This window comes from Tasmannia lanceolata, unplaced genomic scaffold (genome assembly GCF_043159265.1).
Source record: "Tasmannia lanceolata isolate RefF3 unplaced genomic scaffold, GAP_Taslan_0.1 ptg000015l, whole genome shotgun sequence".
Taxonomy (NCBI): domain Eukaryota; kingdom Viridiplantae; phylum Streptophyta; class Magnoliopsida; order Canellales; family Winteraceae; genus Tasmannia; species Tasmannia lanceolata.
The window spans coordinates 8,355,205-8,379,344 of record NW_027518692.1 but is presented as its reverse complement, the minus strand read 5'-3'; the positions used below and the strand labels follow the sequence as shown (position 1 = coordinate 8,379,344).

At 40.5% G+C, this 24,140-nt stretch overlaps 1 protein-coding gene across 1 annotated transcript; it reads right to left on the bottom strand.

Moving 5' to 3' along the window:
* Positions 1–572: 572 nt before the first annotated feature.
* On the bottom strand, positions 573–12,911 carry LOC143893135 (VIN3-like protein 1). The gene is made up of 4 exons (XM_077398118.1): positions 12,432–12,911; positions 5,466–6,052; positions 2,308–2,618; positions 573–2,194 (listed from the first exon to the last, which is right to left on the bottom strand). Exons 2-4 carry the CDS (start codon positions 6,032–6,034, stop codon positions 1,014–1,016), a joined length of 2,061 nt encoding a protein of 686 aa, XP_077254233.1. The 5' UTR covers positions 6,035–6,052; positions 12,432–12,911; the 3' UTR covers positions 573–1,013.
* Between the last annotated feature and the right edge of the window lie 11,229 nt (positions 12,912–24,140).

Genomic DNA, 24,140 nt, shown 5'->3' with positions numbered 1-24,140 from the left:
ATCTATAGAACTTTGATTGGCATTGGTTTTATTAAGCCATTAGTTTGTAAATTTACATGGAAAATAATGGCGTTTTAGTCATTTTAATTGGATAGCTTCCCGCACTTTCATCTCTTCACATAAGCGTCACAAATAACCATACTAATATTTGTCAAATGCCGAGTACCAAAATAGGATGTATTTGCCATTTATAAAAAATGTAAATATATTTTTGGTTAGGACATGACAAAATCCCCTAAAATATTAAAAAGGACCTCTACACATCACAAAATCTCCAAAATCTGAGAATCGATTATGGGCCCAAAACTGATTGTTGGACTCAAAATTCTGTTCGTTTGGGATTAAAATAATGACCCACTATCGGCTGTCATAATCTCAAACGAACATGGCTTAAATGCAAATTTAATCCAAATCATTAAATTAAGGAATCCAATGCTCATTCCTCATCTCTTCCACCGTCATTTCAAAGATGTTATTCTAAAGACCATTTCAACCAGCAAAAGAGGAACAAGAACTTGTTCACAAACATGGCATTAATGAAAGAAATTATACATCCACCACAATCTAATCCATCTCCAATAATTAAGAGATGAAATTGAAAAATTTTAAGTACTTCAACACAATGCATAGAAGAGACAGAGCCTTCAAAACAAAAAAACTCTCTTCTTCCACAATGCCTCAATGTAAAATAATAAAAAACCATCTCCACGGGCAGACTCAAAACCTCAGCCCCGCAATCACACCAATAAATCTACACATTGCGCGATATAGAGTACACACATGAGCGTAGACAACGTGTACTCAAATACGAATCTAAGCTCAAAACCCTTAGATCTTCATACTCAAAATACGGACATAATAGCCTCATTTCCTACTGAAAAATGTGAAGAAATACGAACCTGAGCTCAAAACCCTTGGCTCCTCATACTCAAAATACAGCCAGAATGGCCTCTTTTCCTGAAAAATGCGAGATACACCGCCCCTTTAAATGTTTCCCTTCAATATTTTTCACATCAGTGCCACAGCTTACTACAGAAACCATTGCGGGGTCTCTTGCTAGATACGATATCCGAAAACGAATCAACCAGCTGCCCCGCTAAGCTATTTGGGTCATCAATCAGAGTTTGGATGAAGGTATTCACCACCCTACGCTCTTGCTCAGTTGATCTCAAGCTAAACCAAGTAAGGAACTTCATCCTAAAATTCTGTTCAACATGACCTCCACATTCTAAATACCGGATGATCTTCACACAGTATTCATAGTTTTCATCCAACCGACCATACCCACCTGAGAATCGCAATGGTGACCCGTTAATTAAAGTGCTATCACAATCAAATGCTTCCTCATTTACACTGTGTGTTCTTTTCCTGCACAGTTTTGTCCGGGACTCCACGTCTCTGATTCCCCTAACTGTGAAAGTCTGAGAGTCACCACTACCATTTGATCTATCTTGACCATTCTGATCTGTTCCTCGAGAATTGATATCATTTTCAGCTTCCATGATCCGCTCTGAAGTACATCCTATATCTTCATCTCTAGAATCATCTGGGTGGGGAGTGAGCTCCGCGTTGAGATCTGGCACCGAGACAACATTTAGATCAAGCCCGCGTGAAACAAAAGGAGGTCGGTCTTCTTCAAAAGTTTCGGGTTTCATCACACCATTCCCACAACATCTTTCGAAGTCAGCACAGCAAAACTCATCAAAGCAACCTTGTTCTTGGGCCCAAGCTAAACGCAGGATCTTTCCTAGGTCTCGGACCTTGAAACCAGAGGACCCAACTCTTGTGATATTGGGCTCTCTCTTTGCACTGGAAGAGCTTCCTTCGACACCTGAGTTTTCATTCTTATGATCTACGGCCGCTGTTGGGTTGGTACACTTATGGATTATCTCCACACTCTTGGTGAAACACTTGGCCTCAGAGTGGCCAAAGTCACCGGAATCCGTGAATGAGATAACTCGAAAGGAGTATTCAGTGCATGGTAACAAATTCGATACTAGAATCCTTCTCTGAGCTCTTGGAAAGACACAAATGGGATCCCCGTGGTGTGGTTGTTCTCGGCTCTTGCAATACCAAAGCTTGTAACCTTGGATATTATCAGATGATGCGTTACATGTTTCTTTCAATACAATTACTAGAGACGAAGATGTCACATCTTCAAATTGGAACTTGCAAGCAGCAGGAAGTGAATCCTCTGCATACAACAAAACACAGACTCGAGTTTATTCGATAAAAGTGTGAAACTTCATATATATTTTAAAAAAAAACCTGAAAGGTAAATATGATTGAATTGTTGTCTAAGCTTACCTCTGTAATTTGGGTTAGCATGAGACTTGGTGTTCAGCCATGCATCTGCCTTCTCGATTGCAAGAGAGCATAGTTTCTGAACATCACCAGCAACAGAAAGCCTGCTGACAATGCCGCGTGCCATCTTGGCCGAAACACCATTCACGGGACCCACCTCAGTTTCGAGCTTGCCCTTAGCATCTCCCACAATTTCATGCAACTCTTTGAACCTGGAAGTACCATCTAGAAGCTTGTAACTCAAGGATATGCGATAGCAGAGAGCATCTACACGTCTAACATCCTTGGCTATCACCAGTTGCTTCTTCCAATATCTGCAGGATATAGTCCATCAGCAATAAAATCAGTCTCTAAGGAACCCACCATCTATTATAAGCAATGTCACAAACATCTCCGATATTTTCAAAATATAGCGATTTTATCACGACATTTTGATAAAACGACAATCCCAAATAATCCCGAGATTTTTTTTTTGAAAATTGACATTTATTATTCCAAAGAGTGCCAAATAAGGGACAAGATGACCCCTAACAGGCTACAACAGTCCCACCCTCTACATACAGTAGAAATATATGTTGTATGCTACCCATTACATTACCCAATAGCTAACTTGTATCGAATACAACAAAAGTGCCATAATTGTGGGGCCCCACGAAGTCAGGATGCGCGTTCGCCATGTCACACAGACTTCTCCACCACATTCAAGTTGGCGAGTTCGATTTTCAAATACCCCGCTCGAGGACCTAGAGCTATTGTGCGCCCCTAAACCGTGCACGATAGCCATATCGTATGCCAGCCCATCACTTTTGGGTGCAGTATCACAGAGAGAGATTGGGCCGGTGGTCTTCTCCGGCAACCTCCCCGCTGATGACCACCTCCTTCTCCACGGTGACCACCTCCAGTCACTCCTACATCTCCTCCACACAAAAAAAAATAATCATAAAAAAATCTCCACCGGAGGAATCTCAGCCACCAGACCCACCACCACTGTCTTCAATAATCCAACAACCTCCATTGCCACTGGCCACCAAGCCCATCCTCAGGCCACCACCCACGATCTTGATTCCGAAGACCACGGCCTCCTACGACCAGAACCGACAACCCCATTGCTACATCCGGCAACCCACAACCTCCCACGTCCTCCAGATCCGACAACCCACGGCCTCGCACCGCCTATAGCCGGCCTTCCACGGCTCCAGATCCGGCAACCCACGGCCTTCCACAGCCTCCGGCAACCTCCCCATTTTTTCACGACTCCAGATCCGGCTTCACGGCCCCCACGGCTCCAGATCCGGCCTCCATGGCCCCAGATGTGGCCTCCACAGAAGAGCCACACTCCAGATCTGGCCTCCACGGTTCCAAAACCAGCCTCCATGGCTCAACTTTTTCCAACAAAGGGGTGAGACAGAGAGAGAGAGAGAGAGAGAGAGAGAGAGAGAGAGAGAGAGAGGGCGAGACGAGATTATTGCCCTCGTCAACTCCTCCCCAATGTCAGCCGTCAGAGCACTGCCGGAAAACACACCGAGCTTCATTTCTTTTCGTCCGTCCACACCCCAGCCGTTCTTCTCCTTGCCCCAACTCTCAACCCTAGAATCTTCAATCTCCGGCATCTCCTCCCCTGACACTTCATTTTCCCGGTGACTTCTTGCCGTGATTCTTGATCTCAGTTCCTCTATATTCTCCTTCATCGATCGATTCTCCTTCTGTAAAATCTCCATTTCCTTCCCATACAAAGAGAGAGAGAGAGAGAGAGAGAGAGAGAGAGAGAGAGAGAGAGAGAGAGAGAGAGGGAACCCGCCTCCCTCCCTAGGGCTTCTGTAGACCAAGATTTTAAAAGTATAGCAATATTTTGATTTTAATCATTTACAACAATAATATCGAAATATTTTTGATAAATAAAATTCCAAAATAATCCTGAGATTTTAAAAAGGGAAATGTTATCAGCACAACCAATTTTTGATATTTGCACAAACACATCTTATCTTTTATTATTTAGCGAGCTGTCAAAGGTCATGATCGTTCCCAAAAAGGGCTGACAAGCCAATTAAAAAAGAAAATATATGCTGCATTTGTGCAATTATTAATACATGGTTGTGCTGATAACATTTCCCTTTAAAAAAATATAGCAATATTTTCATTTTAATCATTTACCACGATCATATTGCGATATTTTTACGATATTTTTTAATATTTTTATTTTTATCATTCCCCCCTATATATACCCAATATATATATATATATATATATATATATATATATATATATATATATATGAGAAAACGGTTCCTACACATATGTGTAGATAAGTTATCTACACACTAGCTTAAAATACATTGGGGGCCACATTATTTGGGTGATCCAAACCATTCATTTTTAAGGCCCTCACATAGATAGGGTGTCCACAAAAAATCAGATCCATAGGATCATCCTAACCATTCGAACTGTGGAGGCAAAAAATGGACTAATTTGTGAAGGTTCAAAGAATCCATTTTACCTCCACAAATCGTAGGGTTGGGATGATCCTATGGATCTGATTTTTTGTAGACACCCTATCTATGTGAGGGCCTTTAAAATGGATGGCTTGGATCACCCAAACAATGTGGGCCCCCACTGTATTTTAAGCTAGTGTGTAGAGAACTCTCTACACATATGTGTAGCAACCGTTTTCTCATATATATATATATATATATATATATATATATATATAGATAGAGAGAGAGAGAGAGAGAGAGAGAGAGAGAGAGAGAGAGAGAGAGAGAAACTGTTGGTGAGCTTAAGCGCACCATTTTTTTGGTGCGCTTAAGTTGTTATAACGCCTCCCATTGGTGTGCTTAAGCGAGACCCAGCGGGACCCAAACATTTAAACGAATGGGAGGCGCTATAACAACTTAGGCGCACCAACAGTTTTCTCATATATATATATATATATATATATATATATCCCAAAATTTTCCCTTGCCGAGAAATTCCCGAGAACGATAATTGTGACAAAGATTATAAGAAACTGTCACTACTCACTAGAATGTCATTGCCCTTTTTGAGTTAACATGTTATAAGAATGGAGAAACACAACTTGCAAAAAGAAAGAACTATGGCTCAAACTCATCTAAACAATCAGCGTTTTATACAGTTTTGAACATGAAATGCAACTTTTTACTCACTCAATTATTCCCGAGACTTTGCCACAAGACGCACAGCAGTAACTCCCATCTAGTTGCATCAACTGTCCAAGATTGACAACCCCAGCTTTTTGGCGTTGGAGAGCACATTCAATATGGCAAGACAACCCACACGAATCACACTCCCCAGATTCCGATGTGCAGACCAGCCAAAGACTGGGATCCTTGTTATCGTCAAATAGATGACAAATGCAACATGAGCACCTCTTACAAAATGTGTCATCTGAGGTTAGGACTGCCCTACATGCAGAGTTCTTACAGATCCATGTGTTAGGACAACCGGCATCTGTACACTGTTCTGCAACTGATGGGAGTCTAACGGGATGCTCCCCTTTCTTTTGTTGCTTCCTAGACTCCTGATTCTTGCATCCTTTGGTACTCATTTTGACAAGTTGGTCAGTCATTTTACACTTTGATGAGCCTAAATGTTTCCTTTCTTTCTCAAAACATTTCCGAAGAAGTTCCTTCTTTGAGGAGGACTTGAGATGCTCTTGGCTGTTTTCCTGACATTGTGGAATCTCATATGTTCCATTTTTCTCTGGGGTACTCATAGTGCTGGAAGAAAGAGTCTGTAGAACAAAAAATGGAAGCAGCGCCAAAATAAAGTCCTTTAGATCAATTAAAAAAATACAGAAATGGCAGGATCCATATTAGAGTTTCAAATTCATAATTTTCACCTCCTCTTCTAGTTAACTCAATAAAAAAATCAGATCTATTTACAAAAACTCTCATTCAGTTAGATATTCTAGATTAATATGGGACACCAAAAGAATTGACTGCTGAGCCAAGCCATATGAGATAGGAAACTCTCAAGTACAGTTCTAAGGGAGGGAATTGACCCACCTATTCCAACCGGGGAGAATAGGCTATTCAACAAGGAGATTCTGAAATTAAATTCAAGTGCACTAATGCATGCCAATAAAAAAATTTGAACAGATATACAAGCTCAGTAACTTTCAAGGAAGAGGTTCTGTGAAACAGAAAATATATAAAGGCAGGATACACAATATACTTCCAAAGATTGTAAAATGAAATGTTTTCGCATCCGTTTCATTACTTCATATCATTTCCCGCTGTTAACTGTTGAAGAAGAGAAGGAAAGGAGAAAAGAGTGAGTTAGGGAATGCTCTCCTTCACTTATGTATTTATATAAAGGACAGAACATACATAAAAGACCACTATGCCCTTAGGAATTTACTCAACACACACATCTAACACTCCAACTCAAGCTGGAATGTAGATATTATACACTCCAAGCTTGTTACAAATATCATTTAATCTTCCTTTACTCAAGGGCTTAGTGAGGATGTCAGCTAGTTGGTCCATGGATTGAGTGTAGGAAACATGAATCTCGCCTCTATGTATTCTCCGGTGAATGAAATGACAATCAACCTCTATGTGCTTGGTTCTCTCATGGAATACAAGATTGGTAGCTATATGGATCACAACCTTGTTGTTACAATAAAGTTGAGCTGGAGAAGATGGAATAAAACCAATCTCTGATATGAGAGACCTCAACCAAATAAGTTCTCCACTCGTATGAGACATGGCTCTGTATTCTGCTTCGGCACTGGACTTGGAAACGATGTCCTGTTTCTTAATTCTCCATGATACTAAATTTCCACCAATTAAAGTACAATATCCAGTAGTTGATCTCTGATCTGCTGGAGATCCTGCCCAATCTGTATCATAAAAATCCTTCCAACTGGATATACCCATACTTCTTGAATATGAGGCCTTTCCTTGGCGTTCCTTTTAAGTAGCGAAGAATCTGAACCACAGCTGCCCAGTGTGAAGTACGTGGTGAGCTCATATGTTGGCTGACGACGCCAACAACAAATGATATGTCTGGGCGAGTGACTGTAAGATATCTAAGTTTACCAACCAACCGCATGTACCTGCCAGGGTTCATCTAATAAATCTCCTTATGAAAGAAGCTTCACATTTCGGTCCATAGGAACAGAAGTAGGTTTCACCGCAAGATAACCAATCTCCTCAAGAAGATCCAACACATATTTTCTTTGTGAGAGGGAGATGCCTCTAGTGGAGTAGGCAACCTCTATGCCAAGAAAGTACCTAAGACGGCCCAGATCTTTGGTGGATGGAAAATTCTTTCTGCAAGAAGGTCTTCAATTTCTAAATCCCCATTGAATTACTACTTGTAATGATAATGTCATCAACATACATTATCAAAAGAACAGAACCAGCAGCAGACTGATGACCGAATACTGAGTGGTCAACTGCACATTGCTTCATGCCAAAGCACATGACAGCATAACTAAATCTTGCAAACCGGGCTCTAGGGGACTGCTTCAGACCATATATAGATCACTTCAACGGACATACTGAGGTTGACATCCCCCCTGAGCAACATAACTAAGAGGTTGCTCCATATAAACATCCTCAGTAAGTTCACCATGAAGAAATGCGTTCTTGACATCGAGCTGGTGCAGGTGCCATCCATGGTTGACTACAAGAGAGATGAGAACTCGAACAGAGGGGATCTTGGCGACAGGGGAGATGTCTCGGTATAATCAACGCTAAAGGTTTGAGTGTACTCTTTAGCAACAAGATGTGCCATAAGGCGCTCTACAGTCCCGTCAGGTAAATGTTTGACAACATAAACCAATTTGCAACCTATGAGTCGAGCTCCAGGAAGAAGAGGAACAAGTCTCATGTTTGATTGGTCTGAAGGGCCTCAATCTCAAGATCCATAGCCGCACGCCAACCAGGATCATCAAGAGCCTCAAGTAATGACTTCGGCAAAGAGACCGGTGACAAGGAGGACACAAAACTTCGAAACATAGGAGTCAGATAGTCATATGAAAAAACATATGAAACAGTATGAGCAGTGCTATGCGGGCAAGTGCGAGAAGCAATACGAGAAGCAATAGGCGAATCTGGAGCAATGCTAGGAGAGGGAAGGATAGGTAACTGATGGGTGGTAGTATGGACCTCCAGCTGAGAGGACATTGGCGCAGGCGTAGAGTGAGGGGCTGTCGCTTTGGGCCGACGATAATATGTCTTCCTAGTGGTAGGAGGAGGAGCCTCAGATACCTGGACTGGAGAAGAGGGCTCACAGATAGGAACATCTCCAGAAACTTGTAACGGAGAGGGTGAAGAGGGGCATACTTTAGGAACGGGAAGGACAGGAACAGGAAGCGGAAGGGCAGGTTCAAGACTAGTGGGAGGACTCTTCGGAGGTGTCAGGAAATAAGAGTCCGACTCAAAAAATGTAACATCAGCAAAAACAAAGGATCGACGCAGGCGAGGGCTGTAACATCGATAACCCTTCCGAGTTCGAGAATAACCAAGGAAGATACATCGCTCGGCCCGGCGATCCAATTTATCTAGACCAAGGCCAAGCTTGTGGACAAAGCACACACAGCCAGACCCTAGGAGTGAGAGGAAACGGATCATGGTCGGGGTGTAAAACAGCGAAAGGGGAATCACCATCAAGAACTGAGGAAGGGAGCCGATTGGCAAAGAAGCAGGCAGTGAGGATGGCGTCACCCCAATTAAGCTTAGGAACTCGCATTTGAATAAGAAGAGTGTGAGCGCTATCAAGTAGTATGTGAAAAGAGGAGTGTCACCACGCCAGGGCTGCATCCACTATGAATAGGTGGCACAAATACGAGCAAGATTGCCCACTCCAGAATAGATAACTACGGTATGATCCCAAATACGTTTGACGGTCGGAAGGTACATCATGGTGCCAGCAATCTGAGTGGTCATGCTCTGCCATAAGAGTGTGCGAATAAGAGCATCGTCCTGCTCTCACTTGTCATATGTGGGATCAGAGGAGGAGGGAGGATCACGACGAATGAGAGAGACCTCCGTCTAGCAATGAGATAAGTCTCCACAGCAACCTTCCAATTCATATAATTGGACCCATTTAATTTGACTGAAGTTATCGGTGGGAATTAGCAATCCACCGATGAAGAATGGCTAGACGAAGAAGAAGCCGTTGGGTTGGGATGAACAGGGACTGTAGGGGCCTGTCCAAGAGAAGGATCCTCAATGATGGGAGAATCCATAGCTAGAAACGGAGATGAAAGACTTCAACCACAAACACGACACGAAGGACGAAGAACAACTAGATAAGCCCAAGACAGGTGGCACAGCTCCGATGAAGAGAAAAACAACAAGGAGACATGATGGAGCCATAGAACAAGAATCAGCGCCGCGGATAAGGTGTTAAAGATCCAAGGGAGATCTAAACCATGAGGAAGGAGTAGACCTAGCGTAGGGAATTGCTCAGGGAGAGAAAGGATCGTGGGGAAGAAGAGGAGATGAAGGGGAGAAGAGGTGGTGTGCCGGGAAGAAGAAAAACAGGGGGGCGGGAAAAAGGAGGAGGGGTCAGGGGGTGTCGGAAAAACAGAAGGCGGATAGGGGAGGTTGGGGGAAATGGTTGGGGGTAGCAGGGAGGTGGTGGGGGGGGGGGTGAAGTAGGGAGATAAGGAGATAGGCGAGGGATGAGAGGCGTTGGGGGGTCGTCGGAAAGGGGGGGATTAGCAGAGAGGGGGGATAGGGAGAGAGGCGAGGGGTGGGAGGTGGTTGGGGGGGGGGTGGTTAGGGGAGGCAGAGAGAGAGAGAGAGGTGGGGTCGAGGGGTTTGGGTTTGGGTTTTGGGCGAGAGGTGGCTGGGGAAGAAGAGAAGAAAAAAAAGGCCAAAAAAATTAGCGTAAGGTTTGGAGATGAAGAAGAAGATGGTGGTCCCTAGGGTACCACAACCCTACGGCTCTGATACCATGTTAACTAGGGTTGCAACTTGGGTCGGGCAGGTCAGGTTTTTGAGAACCCTACGCTACCCTACCCGAGAAACTGGGATGCAACCATGCCCTCTTGAAAGCTAATAATAAATAAATAAACATGCCCTCTTGACTATCATTTACAGATAGTAAAATCATGAATGCATAATTAGATTTGGAAGAAGTTACTCGGGAAAGCTTACTCCTCAAATGGCATCAAACAAAATATTAATATAATTGAGATCTTACTCTGATAAACATTTTAGAGACTACAAAACCCCTTCATAATATGACATCTCAGCGACAACCCTATCCGGGCTTGAAAAACTATATTATCTGAAGTCTAGGAAATGAAAAGTTAGACAACCTTATAAAATGAAGATAAGCCAGGAGATTGAAAAGGGCTAGAAAAACTAAATTAACTGATGTCGAGGAAGTGAATAATCAGAATAACTTATAAAATGAAGATAAACGAGGAGATTGAAACAGAAACATCTTAAATTAGGGCGGCAGTGTTGGGGTTTTGCAAGAAAAACCCTAAACCTTCAATTTTCATGTTTCAACACCTTCAACACGTGTTTTACCGGAAATCTCATGTTTCTGGCAATTTTTCCGGAGATCAAGGAACAACAATGTGTTCCTCTCCATCATATGGCCCTGCCCTTAAAATTTCGCTGTGATTGAACGGTCGGATCATGAGATATTAATCTGATAGTGCCCGAAATCTGATTGCTTGGTCTAGCCTGGACAGCCTGGACAGCCTGGTAGAGCCTGTGACCTTGTACTCACAGTGAAAGCGTTAGTGGGCCAGAGTTGTGGCTCTGAGCAGCCACTTCGACACTCAGGCCAATTTTGAGTAAATTCCAGAGCCTAAGAGTGCTAGTGTTGAAGTATAGTAGTGCAGACATGAAGTGTGAAGAAGAATAACATTACTCCAACCATGCACTTCCTATTGCACTGATCATTTTATCATTTATCATTCTAATGGCTGCCACATGCTTCTTTGCAATCCCCAAATAACTGTCCTAAACTGATGAAGTGATGAAAGAAAGACAAACTGAGCTTGTGAAACAGTTGTAACATGGAAGATAACTAATTATGTAGAATGTACAAACCGAATACATGGAACATAACTAATTATGCAGAAGCCTGACAATGCCAATATCTTCGACCAATGGAGCAAACATGGGCACTACTCTGTCCTGATACTTATACCTAAGTTGTTTCGTCTTTCTCTAAAGAAGGGAATTATTAGGACTCTCTTTGCAAGTTCTCAAAAGAATGACTTAACCTAAATCAGAAGGTGATAACTACTCATGTGCTGTTGAAAATCCAACACCAAATGAAGAGTAATGACCAACTTTGTGCAGCCGTGCAGACCAATTTGCGCCAAGGTTTTAAATCTCGGTTTCGGTTTCGGTACGAAATTTCGGACGAAATCTTGTAAAAATTTCACTGAAATTTCGGTGAAATTTCGGAAATTTCCGAAACGTTTTACCGAAATTTCCGAAGGTGAAATTTCGGAAATTTCACCGAAATTTTACCGAAACGAAATATTTCGGCGAAATTTGGTACTTTTCCGACTCACAGTGAATTTCGTTTCGTTTTCCACCGAAACCGAAATATTTCGGCCGAAACGAAACCGAAATTTAAAACCATGATTTGCGCATTCTGTGAAGCTAACAAAACCCAAGAAAATGACATAGAGTGGAGATGTTGACTGATCTCACAAATCTAGTCTGGGCTACAATTAAAACTGAGACAAATTAATACCCAAAACAAAAGGAAGAAGCCTTGATTCATGTATCACTGTTCTTAAGAAGTGAACGAACTTAACTTGTCACACACTTCCCATTACGATGCCACACTTTTATGAACACAGACCCATGCTATAGTTCGATCCACAACTTGACGAAAGGTATCTTCAACATATATGTGCATCTAGCATGGGTAAGCCCAATCCAAAACAAAGATGAAAACACACTCTCAGACTTCAACATTGGAGACAAAATTACGGAAAATGTATCAAACAATCCGAGGGGGAGCGTGGGCTTCTAACACATGATTTCGTAAAGGGATAGAGAACTGATCAGCATGCTAAAAATTTGGATAACATAGTGAATAAGATACCAACATTCCAAATTTTCCTAAATTCTTCCATGCCATTCACGAGCTAAAAATAAGAAAGTGATGATTACCTGGGTTTTGAGCAAAGGTAGCTGAATTTCTTCTTGTTCTTCCTTGATCCAAGTGTTCTAGGAAACTCCTTTGCCGATCTAGGGTTTGAGAAGCAAAATAGGGGAAGTTTTGAAAGAAGTGAAGGAAGGTGGTGATGACGACGTCAATGGAGATGGCCAGGCCGTGGTGGGTTGACAGAAGATGAGATCGGCCGGAACTAGGGCATGATGACTGAGATAGTGGGGACTTGTAACAATGGTGGTATTGTGAAGGAAATGGGTTTCAATGATGGTAGGAGGCTGAGGCTAGAATTGGTTTGAAGAGAGGAAGGGCAGAGAAGATTAAAAAAAATATAGAGGTGGGTGAGGTCGGAGCTCCGGCGAAGTTGCCGGCGAAGAAGACTGGATCTCTCTCTTTCTCCGTCTCTCTCCCTGTCTCTTTTCTAGCAAAACGAAGCCCCCCTTTCAGCACAGTGACACTTTGATATTCGCACCCTATAACTTGTCCTTCTCTTCTTTAATGACTAATGAGCATTCCCATTCTGCTAATTCACCCCACTCCTGCTTCTTTTGGTCAGGGAAATGATATTAACACAACTGTGTTTTAATATTCGTACAAATCAGCACTACCGGATTTTGATGATTACACAAACTCAGCTTGTCTTCTCCTCTATTTTCACTCGTTTTATTTGAGAATTTGCAAAGACATTCCCCAACCTTTCGGGAACTTTTTACACGTTAACGGACAAGGTGAGTTAGTTAAAAGAGAGAACATTTCCTACACACTTGTGTAGGTAAGTTACCTACACACTAGCTTAAAATACAGTGGGGGCCCACATTAGTGGACACCCTATCTATGTGAGGATCATTCAAATGAATGGTTTGGATCACCCAAACAATGTGGGCCCCCACTGTATTTTAAGCTAGTGTGTATGTAACTTACCTACACAAGTGTGTAGGAAATGTTCTCTCTAGTTAAAATACCAAAATGAGGTTGTTCCGATCATGGTTTTAAATTTCGACCGGAATCGGAAATTTTTGTCCGAAATTTCGATGGAGATCGACACCGAAATGGGTAAAAACCGAAACGGTCATTTATTTCGACCAAAATTTCGGAATTTCGGTCGAAATTTTGGTTTTTCCAAAATTTGACCCAAAAAATCTTTTTTTTTAATATTAATTTAATATTTCACCGAAATTTCGACCGAAATTTAGACCGACATTTAGGTAATTTCGGCCGAATTTAATATTGAATAAAATATTAGTTTCGGGTTTGGTACCAGATTTCGACTGAAATTTCAAGGTCCGAAACGGGTACCGAAACTGAAATTTTAAACCTTGGTTCCGATCATGGTTTAAAATACAGGTTTTGGTCCCTGGGAAAACCCAAATTTCGACCGAAATTTGGTAAGAAATTAAAAAGAGTATTTAATTTAATTTCGATATTTCGGACCGAAATTTTGTAACAATTTAAAAAAAATAAATCCAAAAAAGAAAATTTCGGTCGAAATTTGGTATTTAGTGAAAAATGGGATTCGGGAAATCCGAAATTTCGGATTTTGGTCAAAATTTAAAGCCATGGTTCCGATATCATTTTCCGAAATTATGAGGGGTATTTTCACAATTTTTCCAGATTTTGGGAAAATGCAAGAATGGTTCAGGAACTTCAAATAAAGTGCACAAATGGATTTCGGAGATCACCAGGGCTTGGTTTCGGGAATCATGGCTCAATTCCGGGACATCCAGGGGTTCGGTTTTTTGGATTTTCAAAGTTAGGCCTCGGTTTCAAGACATTTGGGAATCAATTTCAGGAATTGGTTTCAGAATCAGGTTTCGGGAACTTTATTCGATTTCTGGTTTTTTATTCGAGTTTGAGAGTTTTACGGTCCGGTCAAAATGGGGTGTTTGCAGCCTTCAACTGCTTGAAGGCTGTTTGACATTCGCCCGTCTATTGGAAATCTTTCACGTTTCTATGTGTCTTGAAGAACGGTGGCATCGTTCAACTGATTTGGACATGAATCGCCTGAGGGCGACAATCCTCTCTATCAATCTCTGGACCTCTCAAATCCCTTCTAGAGGGCCCATGTCTAGCAAGGTTTTGATCTTTTCTGGCTTAGCCTCAATTCCTCTCTAGCAGACCATGAAATCGAGCAATTTTCCCGAAGGCGCATTTCGAGGGGTTGAGCTTCATTCGGTTATGGCGGAGCAAGGAAAAGGCCTCTTCAAGGTCAGCAGCGTGGTTTCTGGCCTCAAGACTCTTCATAAGCATGTCGTCGACATACACTTCCATGTTCTAACCGATTTGGTTGGCGAAGATCTTGTTGATGAGACGTTGGTAGGTGGCTCCCGCATTCTTTAGGCCAAAGGGCATTACTTCGTAGAAAAAGAGCCATTGGTCGGTAATGAATGAAGTCTTCGAAATGGCGGGACCGTACATCTGAATTTGGTTGTATCCGGAGAAGGCGTCCATGAAGCTCAGCATTTCGTGTCCTGCTGTGGCGTTGATGACATGGATGATCAGGGCGAGGGGGTAACAATCCTTAGGGCAGGCTTAGTTGAGATCGGCGAAGTCGATGCAGATTCACCATTTTCCACTTGACGTCTTTACCATGATGACGTTGGCGATCCACTCGGGGTATCGGATTTCCTTCATGAAATTGGCACTAAGGAGTTTGTCCACCTCTTCTTTGATGTGCCGTTGTCTCTCAATGGCAAAGTTCCGATTCTTCTGTTTGACGGGCTTGAAGCTCAAGTCAATGTTCAGTTTGTGAACTGCGACCTCCGCTGGGATGCCCTCCATATCTGAGGCCGACCAAGCGAAGATGTCTGCGTTGGTCCTCAGGAAATCGACGAGGTCGGTCCGGCCCTTTCCCGCTAATAACGATTCGATCAGGATCGTCTTTTCTTCCGAGTCGAGGAAGAGGGGGATCTTCGAGAGTTCCTCTATTGGCTCTCCCCTGGTGGTCTTGATTCTAGGGTTGATTCTTTGACTTGTCTGTTGATATGTTTAGCATAGCTTTGCCTGGATCACATGCTTACTCATGTTCTTGTTATAGTGTTATCGGTTTCCTTATTACATTGATCATATGCTTGGCTGTAATATTACTTGTTCTTATTATGATCACATGCTTAGCTATAGCATTGTTTGTTTCTTTATTGCTTTGATGATATGCTTATTCACATGCTTAGCTGTAGCATTATTTGCTTTATCTCTTGATTACCTGCTTATTTTATCTCTTGATTACTTACTTATCTACATGCTTAGCTGTAGTTTTACCTGTTTATTTTCTTGATATCTGCTCATATATATGCTTATCTGCTTATTTGTGGCATGCATGTGCTTGTTTACCGCTTTCTTAGATGACAAGTATCAGGGTCATATGATATTGGAGTTTGCACTAGTCTCTTTGTAGACATCCAATTTTGTCAAGGTGGTACTAATGATAGGTGTCTCAAGGAAGAACCTTATGACGAGTCCCAGAGCACCAGATCGGTTTCTTTCAATCTCTCTTTAGGGTATTTACTGAAGAAACGATTTTCGAAAGTCATTTTACAACCGGAAAGCCTGTTTTTACACAACACCTGCCTTTTCGGCAACTGAAAGCATGTATTTACACAACACCCGCCTTTTAAGGCATAAACCGGTAAACCCGTTTTCACACGGTACTCCAATCAGTAAGTTAACTTTGGGTCAAAAATTCCATTTTTACTGAAAGAACACTTCATTTTTCCGAAAGCAAGCGATATTAGGTTCATTGAAAACTCCACAGAATGAGAAATCCAATGGATCTGACTGCGTGTGATTTGGAATTCAATTGGAGGAGTTACGGACATTCAAAACTCACCGATAAAAGATGAAAAATCACATTTTTCGAGACGGGGAAGAGATGAAACTGTGCGCCAACTGAAATATGATGTCACCCAGGTGATGTCACCTTGGTGACACCAAATTTCGTTGGGGACAAAATTCAATTTTGCCCCTAGCGAAATTTGGTTAAAATTACCAAACTCTAACCCCTCCCGCCCCCGCCCCCGCCCCCGCCCCCCCCCCCCCCCCCCCAAAAAAAAAAAAAAAAAAAAAAAAACTATAAATAGAGGGGGGGGGGGTAAGGGTTGAATGGATGGTTTTGGTGATTTTCTCCCCCCTCTCTCTCCCCTTTTTATGATATTTTCACCCCCCTCTGGTGTTCCTAGTCCACACCCCTCCGAATTTCAAAAAAACCGTAGTTTTCTTGCTTCTAGAAGAGAGAAACTCTAGGTAGCTCACACTGGGCGTCAGCATTCTGCTGAAATTCCCTAGGTTCGGAGCGACATCCTCAAAATAGCGCCATTGCTCTATCGAATTTTGTAGAACTACGAGCTATTTTTCAATAATAGTGCCGTTGTTCTGTCAAAATCTCAGCAAACCCAAAGCCCCTTTTCAGAATAGCGCCGTTACGCAGCCGATTCTCCGACAACCCTAAACCTCTACGTTAACACAGCACCGTTGCGTTGCCGAATTTCGAGGAACTCAAGGCCCCATTATCTAAATAGCGTCGTTGTTCTGCCGAAATCTAGGCAAAACTAGAAGCACCTTCGTCAACACAACACCATTACGCCACCGGAATCTCAGCGATTTCGGATTCTCATTTTCAGAATAGTGCAGTTACTCTGCCTATTTCTCTTCTGATTCTGGTAAATTTACATTTATTTATCAGCTTTATGTAATTTCTTTTACAAAGTAAGGTACGAGGTGGTGACATCATAAGATCTCCGACTCACATTGTCCTTAGAACTTATGATATAAATCCCTCTACCTTTCTTTTACTTTCCACACTGTCTTTTTCGTTAGATTTCAGTTAACATGATTGTGATCAGTTGCGAGATCTTCCGGGACTCATATAACAACATACGATTTCAATCAGGATAACTACCGCTTATTTTTGGTCTTTTTGTAGATTCACTTTATTTACATCCTGGAATTAAGCGTAATCTAAGTAAAGGATAAAAAGATAAGTTATCCTGGTTAAATCCTTCAACAAATGCCAAACTAAGTTAAGAAACCGGATTCGTCCGGGCAAGAGGGGTGCCTAACACCTTCCCCGATTGTAACCATAACCCTTACCAGATATCTGTAAGGACCATGCCTTAAAACAAACAGAGCAAAATATAAGGTTCTAGGCTCCGAGCAAAAGAACCCCTTTGGTTACTGTTCTTCCGATGAAAGTAGAGTATCACTACTCTTTTCATCGGAAGAACAGGCACGGGTCCTAGGCCCTAACCTAGATGGCGACTCTGAGTTTCTCTTTATTGCGAGGTTAGGATTTTGGTCCAGACTTCGAAAGAAACGAAGATCAAATTAACACTCCTAGAGAACCCGATGTGGTGATCCCCTGCCGCCTCATGCGCGCGGGAAAAAACTGGCTCCCACAGACGGGCGATTCTGCTGGGAAAAACCTTGATTTCCTTTTTAGCAGACTTGTTATCAAACTAAAAAAGGTTATTTCTCTATATTAATTTACCTGGGCATTTTTGAAGAATTCAACTAAACAACTTGGCTTTTCTTTCCTTTATTAGGGTTATCTTTAAACCCGAGTAGCCTTTAGGGGTACCAGCAAGTTGCGAACGCTCCTAAACGTGTGAAATAAAACAAGTGTAAGATTTACTTTCCAGTACCATATACTTGTTCTGCAAGGATTGCAAGAGCCAATACTCAAAATTGTAGCCAATTGTGCAAAAACGCCCCGGGAGGCGCCTAGGCTTACCTACTTATTTTTATTGAAACACATGCACACACCATATTTTGCATACCTATTATCCTCGGGAGTGACTAGCAATTGGAACGGATGGGTAGCGTTTGGGATTTCATCACCCGAATTGCTGCTGATCTCGCAACCATTTGATGTGAAGCACCACCTCTTTGCACGTCGCCCTTGTGGTGGCTTTAAAACGATTATGTATTAAACTTCCTGCCTCGCTGGGGACCACCTGGCAAGGGTTGTTTGATCACTTCGGCAAGAGGGACCTTCAAGCCTTCATCACAATGCATAAGCCCATCATACGCACATAGATGTTACCATGCCCGCATAGGGCATGCTGAGCTTAGAGTTAGGCAAAGCCAAAATCAGTTACTCTCGAGACATGTGAGCATCTTCCAAAATTAGGAATACACTAAACCTTTGGCCCACCTCAGGCATGTCGAGCGAGTTTAGAAAGGTGTCCCCGGGTTGCCTTTTCTTGTTAGGGATGTTGTTACCCTATCCCTATACGCAATCGGTCGTAGCTCATTTCATCCAAAACTAGAGTTTCGAAGACAAACCTATGTCGACAACCTTTTTTTGGTCAAAGTGTTAGGGCTCTGTTCGAATGAATATATCAAGCTAAACCCTTATCGTAACCAAAGTGTCGGACCTCTATCATCTCGAGATCAGAGTTAGATCTTTATCTAAACTCTGATCCAACTCAATCTGTTTAGGGGTATTTTCCCAGTCAGCAACCGTAGGGGTAGACCCCACTCTCAGCTCCTTGCATGTCTAGGTTCTGTCAAACTCCTGTCAAAATTTGACAAAATTGTAAAAATTACAAAAAAAAACTTTTGTAATCAGGCTAGCACAGACCTCTTGTACAAATCGTAAACGTTAATCAGACGTGTAAAAAAAAAGCTTTTGTAATCAGGGCAGCACAGGCAGTAGCTGAACTCACTCAAAGTTTCCGTTAACTTTTGTAAGAGAACGCCTCGTTGAGATCACCTCCTGTTAGCCCAAGAGTTCCTCATGGGTTCATTCAATCACCTTGTTTTGATGATTAACAAACACAAATTGATTAGTCTTTTAAAGACTAATTGTTTGCCTTGAGTGTTGTGCTATGGAAAAGAAATTCACAGGTTAATCTATGATAGCACCAACACACACAGATGGCCTATGCTTGAAGATGAACCAAACAAAGGACAAATGAGCTAGAGCATACTTGGACAAACCATAGCTTGGAGGATCAACCAAGGAGAAGCTCATCACAATCATCTTAAAGCATTGAATACACAAAGGAAGATCAAGAAGGCCAAAGCCTGTGGATCAACAACTTGTAAAGGAGCTTGAACCAAATGGTGGCATCATCTTTGGAAGGTGTCAAAGAAAGAAGCTCAACTTTGAAGATCCCAAAGCAAGCCAAGCACCATATTGAAGATCAAATGAAGATTGGCTCAAGAAAAGTTCAAGAGAGTACGTAAAATGATAGTATGTATCTCATTTCTCTCTTGCATTTTCTCTTGATCAAGGCACATCTTAAAACCCCTTAAAAATATATTTTTCAAAGAGACTAATATACCATTTAATGACTAAAATAGATAAGTAAATGGCCATGATGGTGTACCAACATGTTGGGACCCATATGTCATTCAACACAACATTGAACAAAACAAAGTTCCGAAGAAACAACCTGGACCAGCAACTATATCCCACTAAAACTTGTTTAAAATATTTTCAAATATTTTGAACATATATCTCTCATTTTTATCATATTCGTAGAGTATAAGAACATCGAAATCCGACAAGAAACGAAGGAGAAATGAATTTTTCAAGTCGGACACAGATTGTTGGAAAACCAGTCTCGGAATTCCGAGAATTATTCTCGGAACTCCGAACTCTGAACTCCGAGACCTTTCTCGGAGCTCCGAGAAAACAACCTAGAACAAAAAAAATATAGCTGTTGTGGCCCAACGGCAAGTTGACTGTTTGACCCGAAAATGACTGTTTTGCCTCTGAAACGGTCATATTGAGTTGGGACTTCATATATACCCATTCAAAGGGTCCAAAATACTTAATGAACACACACCAACTCAAGCAAACCCTTGAAAATCATTTGGCCATTTTTCTGGGGTAAAATCTCTCTCCATCTCATTTGTGCTTTGATTAGGGAAAATTCTTTTGAGATTGGATTAGGCATAACTTGTAATCATCGTTGAAGTGTATTGTGAGCTTTACATTGTATTACCTATCTAGAGGCAAGTGAGCAACATCCTTCTTCTCTTCATTGTATTTGGCAACAAAGGGCGCCATATTTAAGACCCTTGGAGCTTGGACGCTCAAATTGTACAAGGCGAAAGGAACAACGTATTTAAGTTCCTTGGAAGATAGTGAATACCTCAAGGAGAGCAAACTTGAGAAGAGTCGAGTAGGTCTTGGGTTTAAGACCGAACCACTATAAAAGCCCTTGTGTCAAAGCCTCTTGTCTCTTCCTCTCTACTCTTGTGGTAAGTGCTTAACTCTTGTGGTTGAACATTATTCTTAATTTTGTTTTACTTGTATGAACCATCCACAAAGTATTTGTCAAAGGAACTAAAAAGAGAGTAGATGAACCAGGGCTACACCAAGAGTTTGATAAAAGGCCTAAAAGAAACCATTCATCTTATTCCTTCATCTTGTTGTGAGATTTACATTATATTTTTAATCTTTAATTACCCACCAAGTATTTTGATAAAAAGACTAAAAAGGAAATAATCAACTAGGGTTTTCAAAAGTCACCAAACAAGTATTTGTAAATAGGTCTAAGAGAGAATATTCATTTAAGCTTCTGAGACTAATATAACAAAAGTATTTAAAGAGGATAAAATTTTAAAGACACCCAATTCACCCCGCTCTTAGGTTGCCTATTGGGATTTCACTTGGTATCAGAGCTAAAGGCTCTTATATAGATTTTTGAACTTTCAAATTTCTTCAAGAGAAAAGATCTATATTGGCAACCTAATGGCTTCTAGACTTCCTTGTTTTGATGGAACCGACTATGGTTCTTGGTTTATTCGTATGAGGTCTTATCTCAAAAGCTTAGATAGTGAATTATTGAAAGTGATTGAAAATAGTTTTGTCTTAAACTCCAAATCTAAGAGAATTAGTGAGCATGATAAAAGATTATATTGCTTGAACTCAAAAGCTATGAATGCCATATGTTGTGCCTTATCTTCTCATATGTTTGATAAAATAGCTAATTGTAAAATACCAAAGAAATATGGACCTCACTTGAAAATATTTTTAATGTTAAATATTTTATGACATTAGAAAACAATAATGCAGAAAATAATAATTTTGATATGGATGAGCCTCTTACAATTGATGAATTTCTTGATGGATGTGAGAAACTAAATAACGCCTTAAATCTTGAAGTCTCCAAGAATAAAAAACTTAAAAACTCTTTCAACTCAATTTCTAAGGAATTTGAAAATCTTGAAAATGACTGTCAAAATTTGCTAAATGAAAAAAATAAGTTAATTGAAGATAACAATATTCTTGAAAAGAAAAATTTTGAAGTAATGGAGGAACTCAAAATCTTGATGGAAAAAGAAGATGAAGTAAAAACATCCCCATCTCATGAAATAAATCACTTGAAAATGAAAATTGAAGAAATGAGATTGAAAAATGAAAATCCTGAGTTGGAAAACAAATCCCTACAAGAAATGAATGCTAAACATGTTTGTGTGCCTATGCATACTTGTAATTGTTCATCTAGATCCTCATCTACCTATTCTTATGATTCATGTGATTATTGTGGTAGATTAGGTCATCACAAATCTATGTGTACACTTAGGTTTGTGAAATCTTGCAAGTATGTGTGGATTAGAAAAGATGATCTATTTCATAGAACAAACTTGCATGGACCCAGGATGGTTTGGGTTCCAAAACTCCCTACTTGATCTATTTATGACTTAGTAGATGTAGGGATGTGCTTCAATGTTTATATAATATGAAAATGGTTATTTGGATACAAAATTATCTATCTTGCTTGAATGCCTTGTATCCATGTTGTGTGCTTAAATATTTATCTTTTTAAAAATTCAAAGTCTACATGACTAAAACTTGATTTGTTTTAGACTTTGACGCATTGCACTAAATTGTTATATCTATTGGAAAAGGTTCCCTATGTATCTCACTTGATATCTAGTTTATGTATGAGCTAAAATTGTCAAATCCTATGGAATGTATGCTTCTAGATACGATATGCTTGATTCCCTTGTATCTAGTTAGTCTTGAGCTTAAATGCCATATCTTTTGTGTTTATTTGGGTGCTAGATGTAACATTCTTATTTTCTTGCATCTAGCCTCATATGTGTTTTAAAGATCACAACTTTTTTGAAAGAACAACTTATAGATACAATAGACTTATATTGTTTGATTCTTGTGTATCTATATGTACTACTCTAAGTGCACACACTAAGACTTAGATCATTTTGCACTTAGTAGCCATCCACATGACATGCCACTCTAGAACTTAATGTGAAAACCATAGTTGGTCATTCATGATTTTCAACCCCTCTTTGCCAATGAGTTCATGATAAACTCATAAGTCGTATCCTTCATATTTGAACTCTAGTTTTCGACAAAATTGGCATGTGGTATATTATTTGGTATTTAATGTATTTATGATATTACTTCTAGCAAATTTATGGATCTATATACCATGTATAGGAAAATCAATAAATATCCTTCCTTAGACATCTTTCTTGTCCTAGGTGAGCAAATATGGTTCCAAGTCCCTATGCACATAGTTGTCCTTCACCCACTCACAAAACTTTTCTATTATGTGCTAGAGTGTCATCACTATATATAATAATGTGAAGTCTTTGATGAGTCATGTGTATTTGTATTCCTAAAAGCTTATAATGAATATCTTCACATGACTAGTATGGAATTAAAAACTTAGATGATATGTATTTAGTCATGGTAGTTCTTCTTTGGAATACATATGTCCAAGGTGTTCTCTTGATATTTATCCTTAGAGTCATTGGATCCATCCCTAGATTCTTATAGAATATATTTTGTAGGAAAAAATAAAAATGGTCTAGATTCAATGTATTTAAGTAAAATTGAAAAATCTTGTGAATCTAGTATCTTATTTGGGCATATTTTACCTTGGTGGTTGATACCCTATACCTTGTGATGGGAACATGTGTCTCCCACACATTTTGGTTTTCCTATGGGCTTATGCACTTTGTGCCTAATGCCTTGTCTTTATATTGGTGGTTTGTGGATATAAATGCAAATATTTGGACCATGCACCTTATATGTCATGTTCTTTATGTCCAAACATGGTAGACTATCCATGGATGTTTTGATATAAATTATATCTTCCTCATGATTACCCATAGTGGTATACTCTCACTCATGAGCCATGGATGTTTCTCTTAGACATGGTACTTTATTGTCTATTCTTCTATGTCTAAGTCCTATAGAATTGAGCCAAATTGGTATATTTAAATAATCTATAGTTATCACCCCTGGTTGGTAGTATCTACATAATTGAGATGTCAAACCTTAACTTTAAAAGCTACTCAATTGGTGCCCATAGCCCTATTTGACCAAAGGGGGAGTCAGTACCTTCAATTTAATTTAAATACTTAATCAATTGGCCTTGTGCCACCATCTCAATCATGAATAGGTATTTGTATTTGTGTGATCTCTCTAGCTTGTTTGTATGCTAAATACTTAGGGAAGAAAATTTAAATTGTAGAAAATGATATCACACTTAGGGGGGAGCATGAGCCAAAAATTGCAAATCTTTTGTGCTATGCTTGTTTATCATGATGAGCTAGACTATGGCTATCATTTTGATCATGATAAACTGACACTTAGAGAGAAAGTGTCATTGTAGCCCAATGGTTGAGTCTAACTTGGTATTTTTTGAAAAATATATCCAAAAATTCTTGGAGTCTATGTGAGGGCAACCCTTTGGATTCATGCATTGCATGATTCTTTTTTAAAGGGA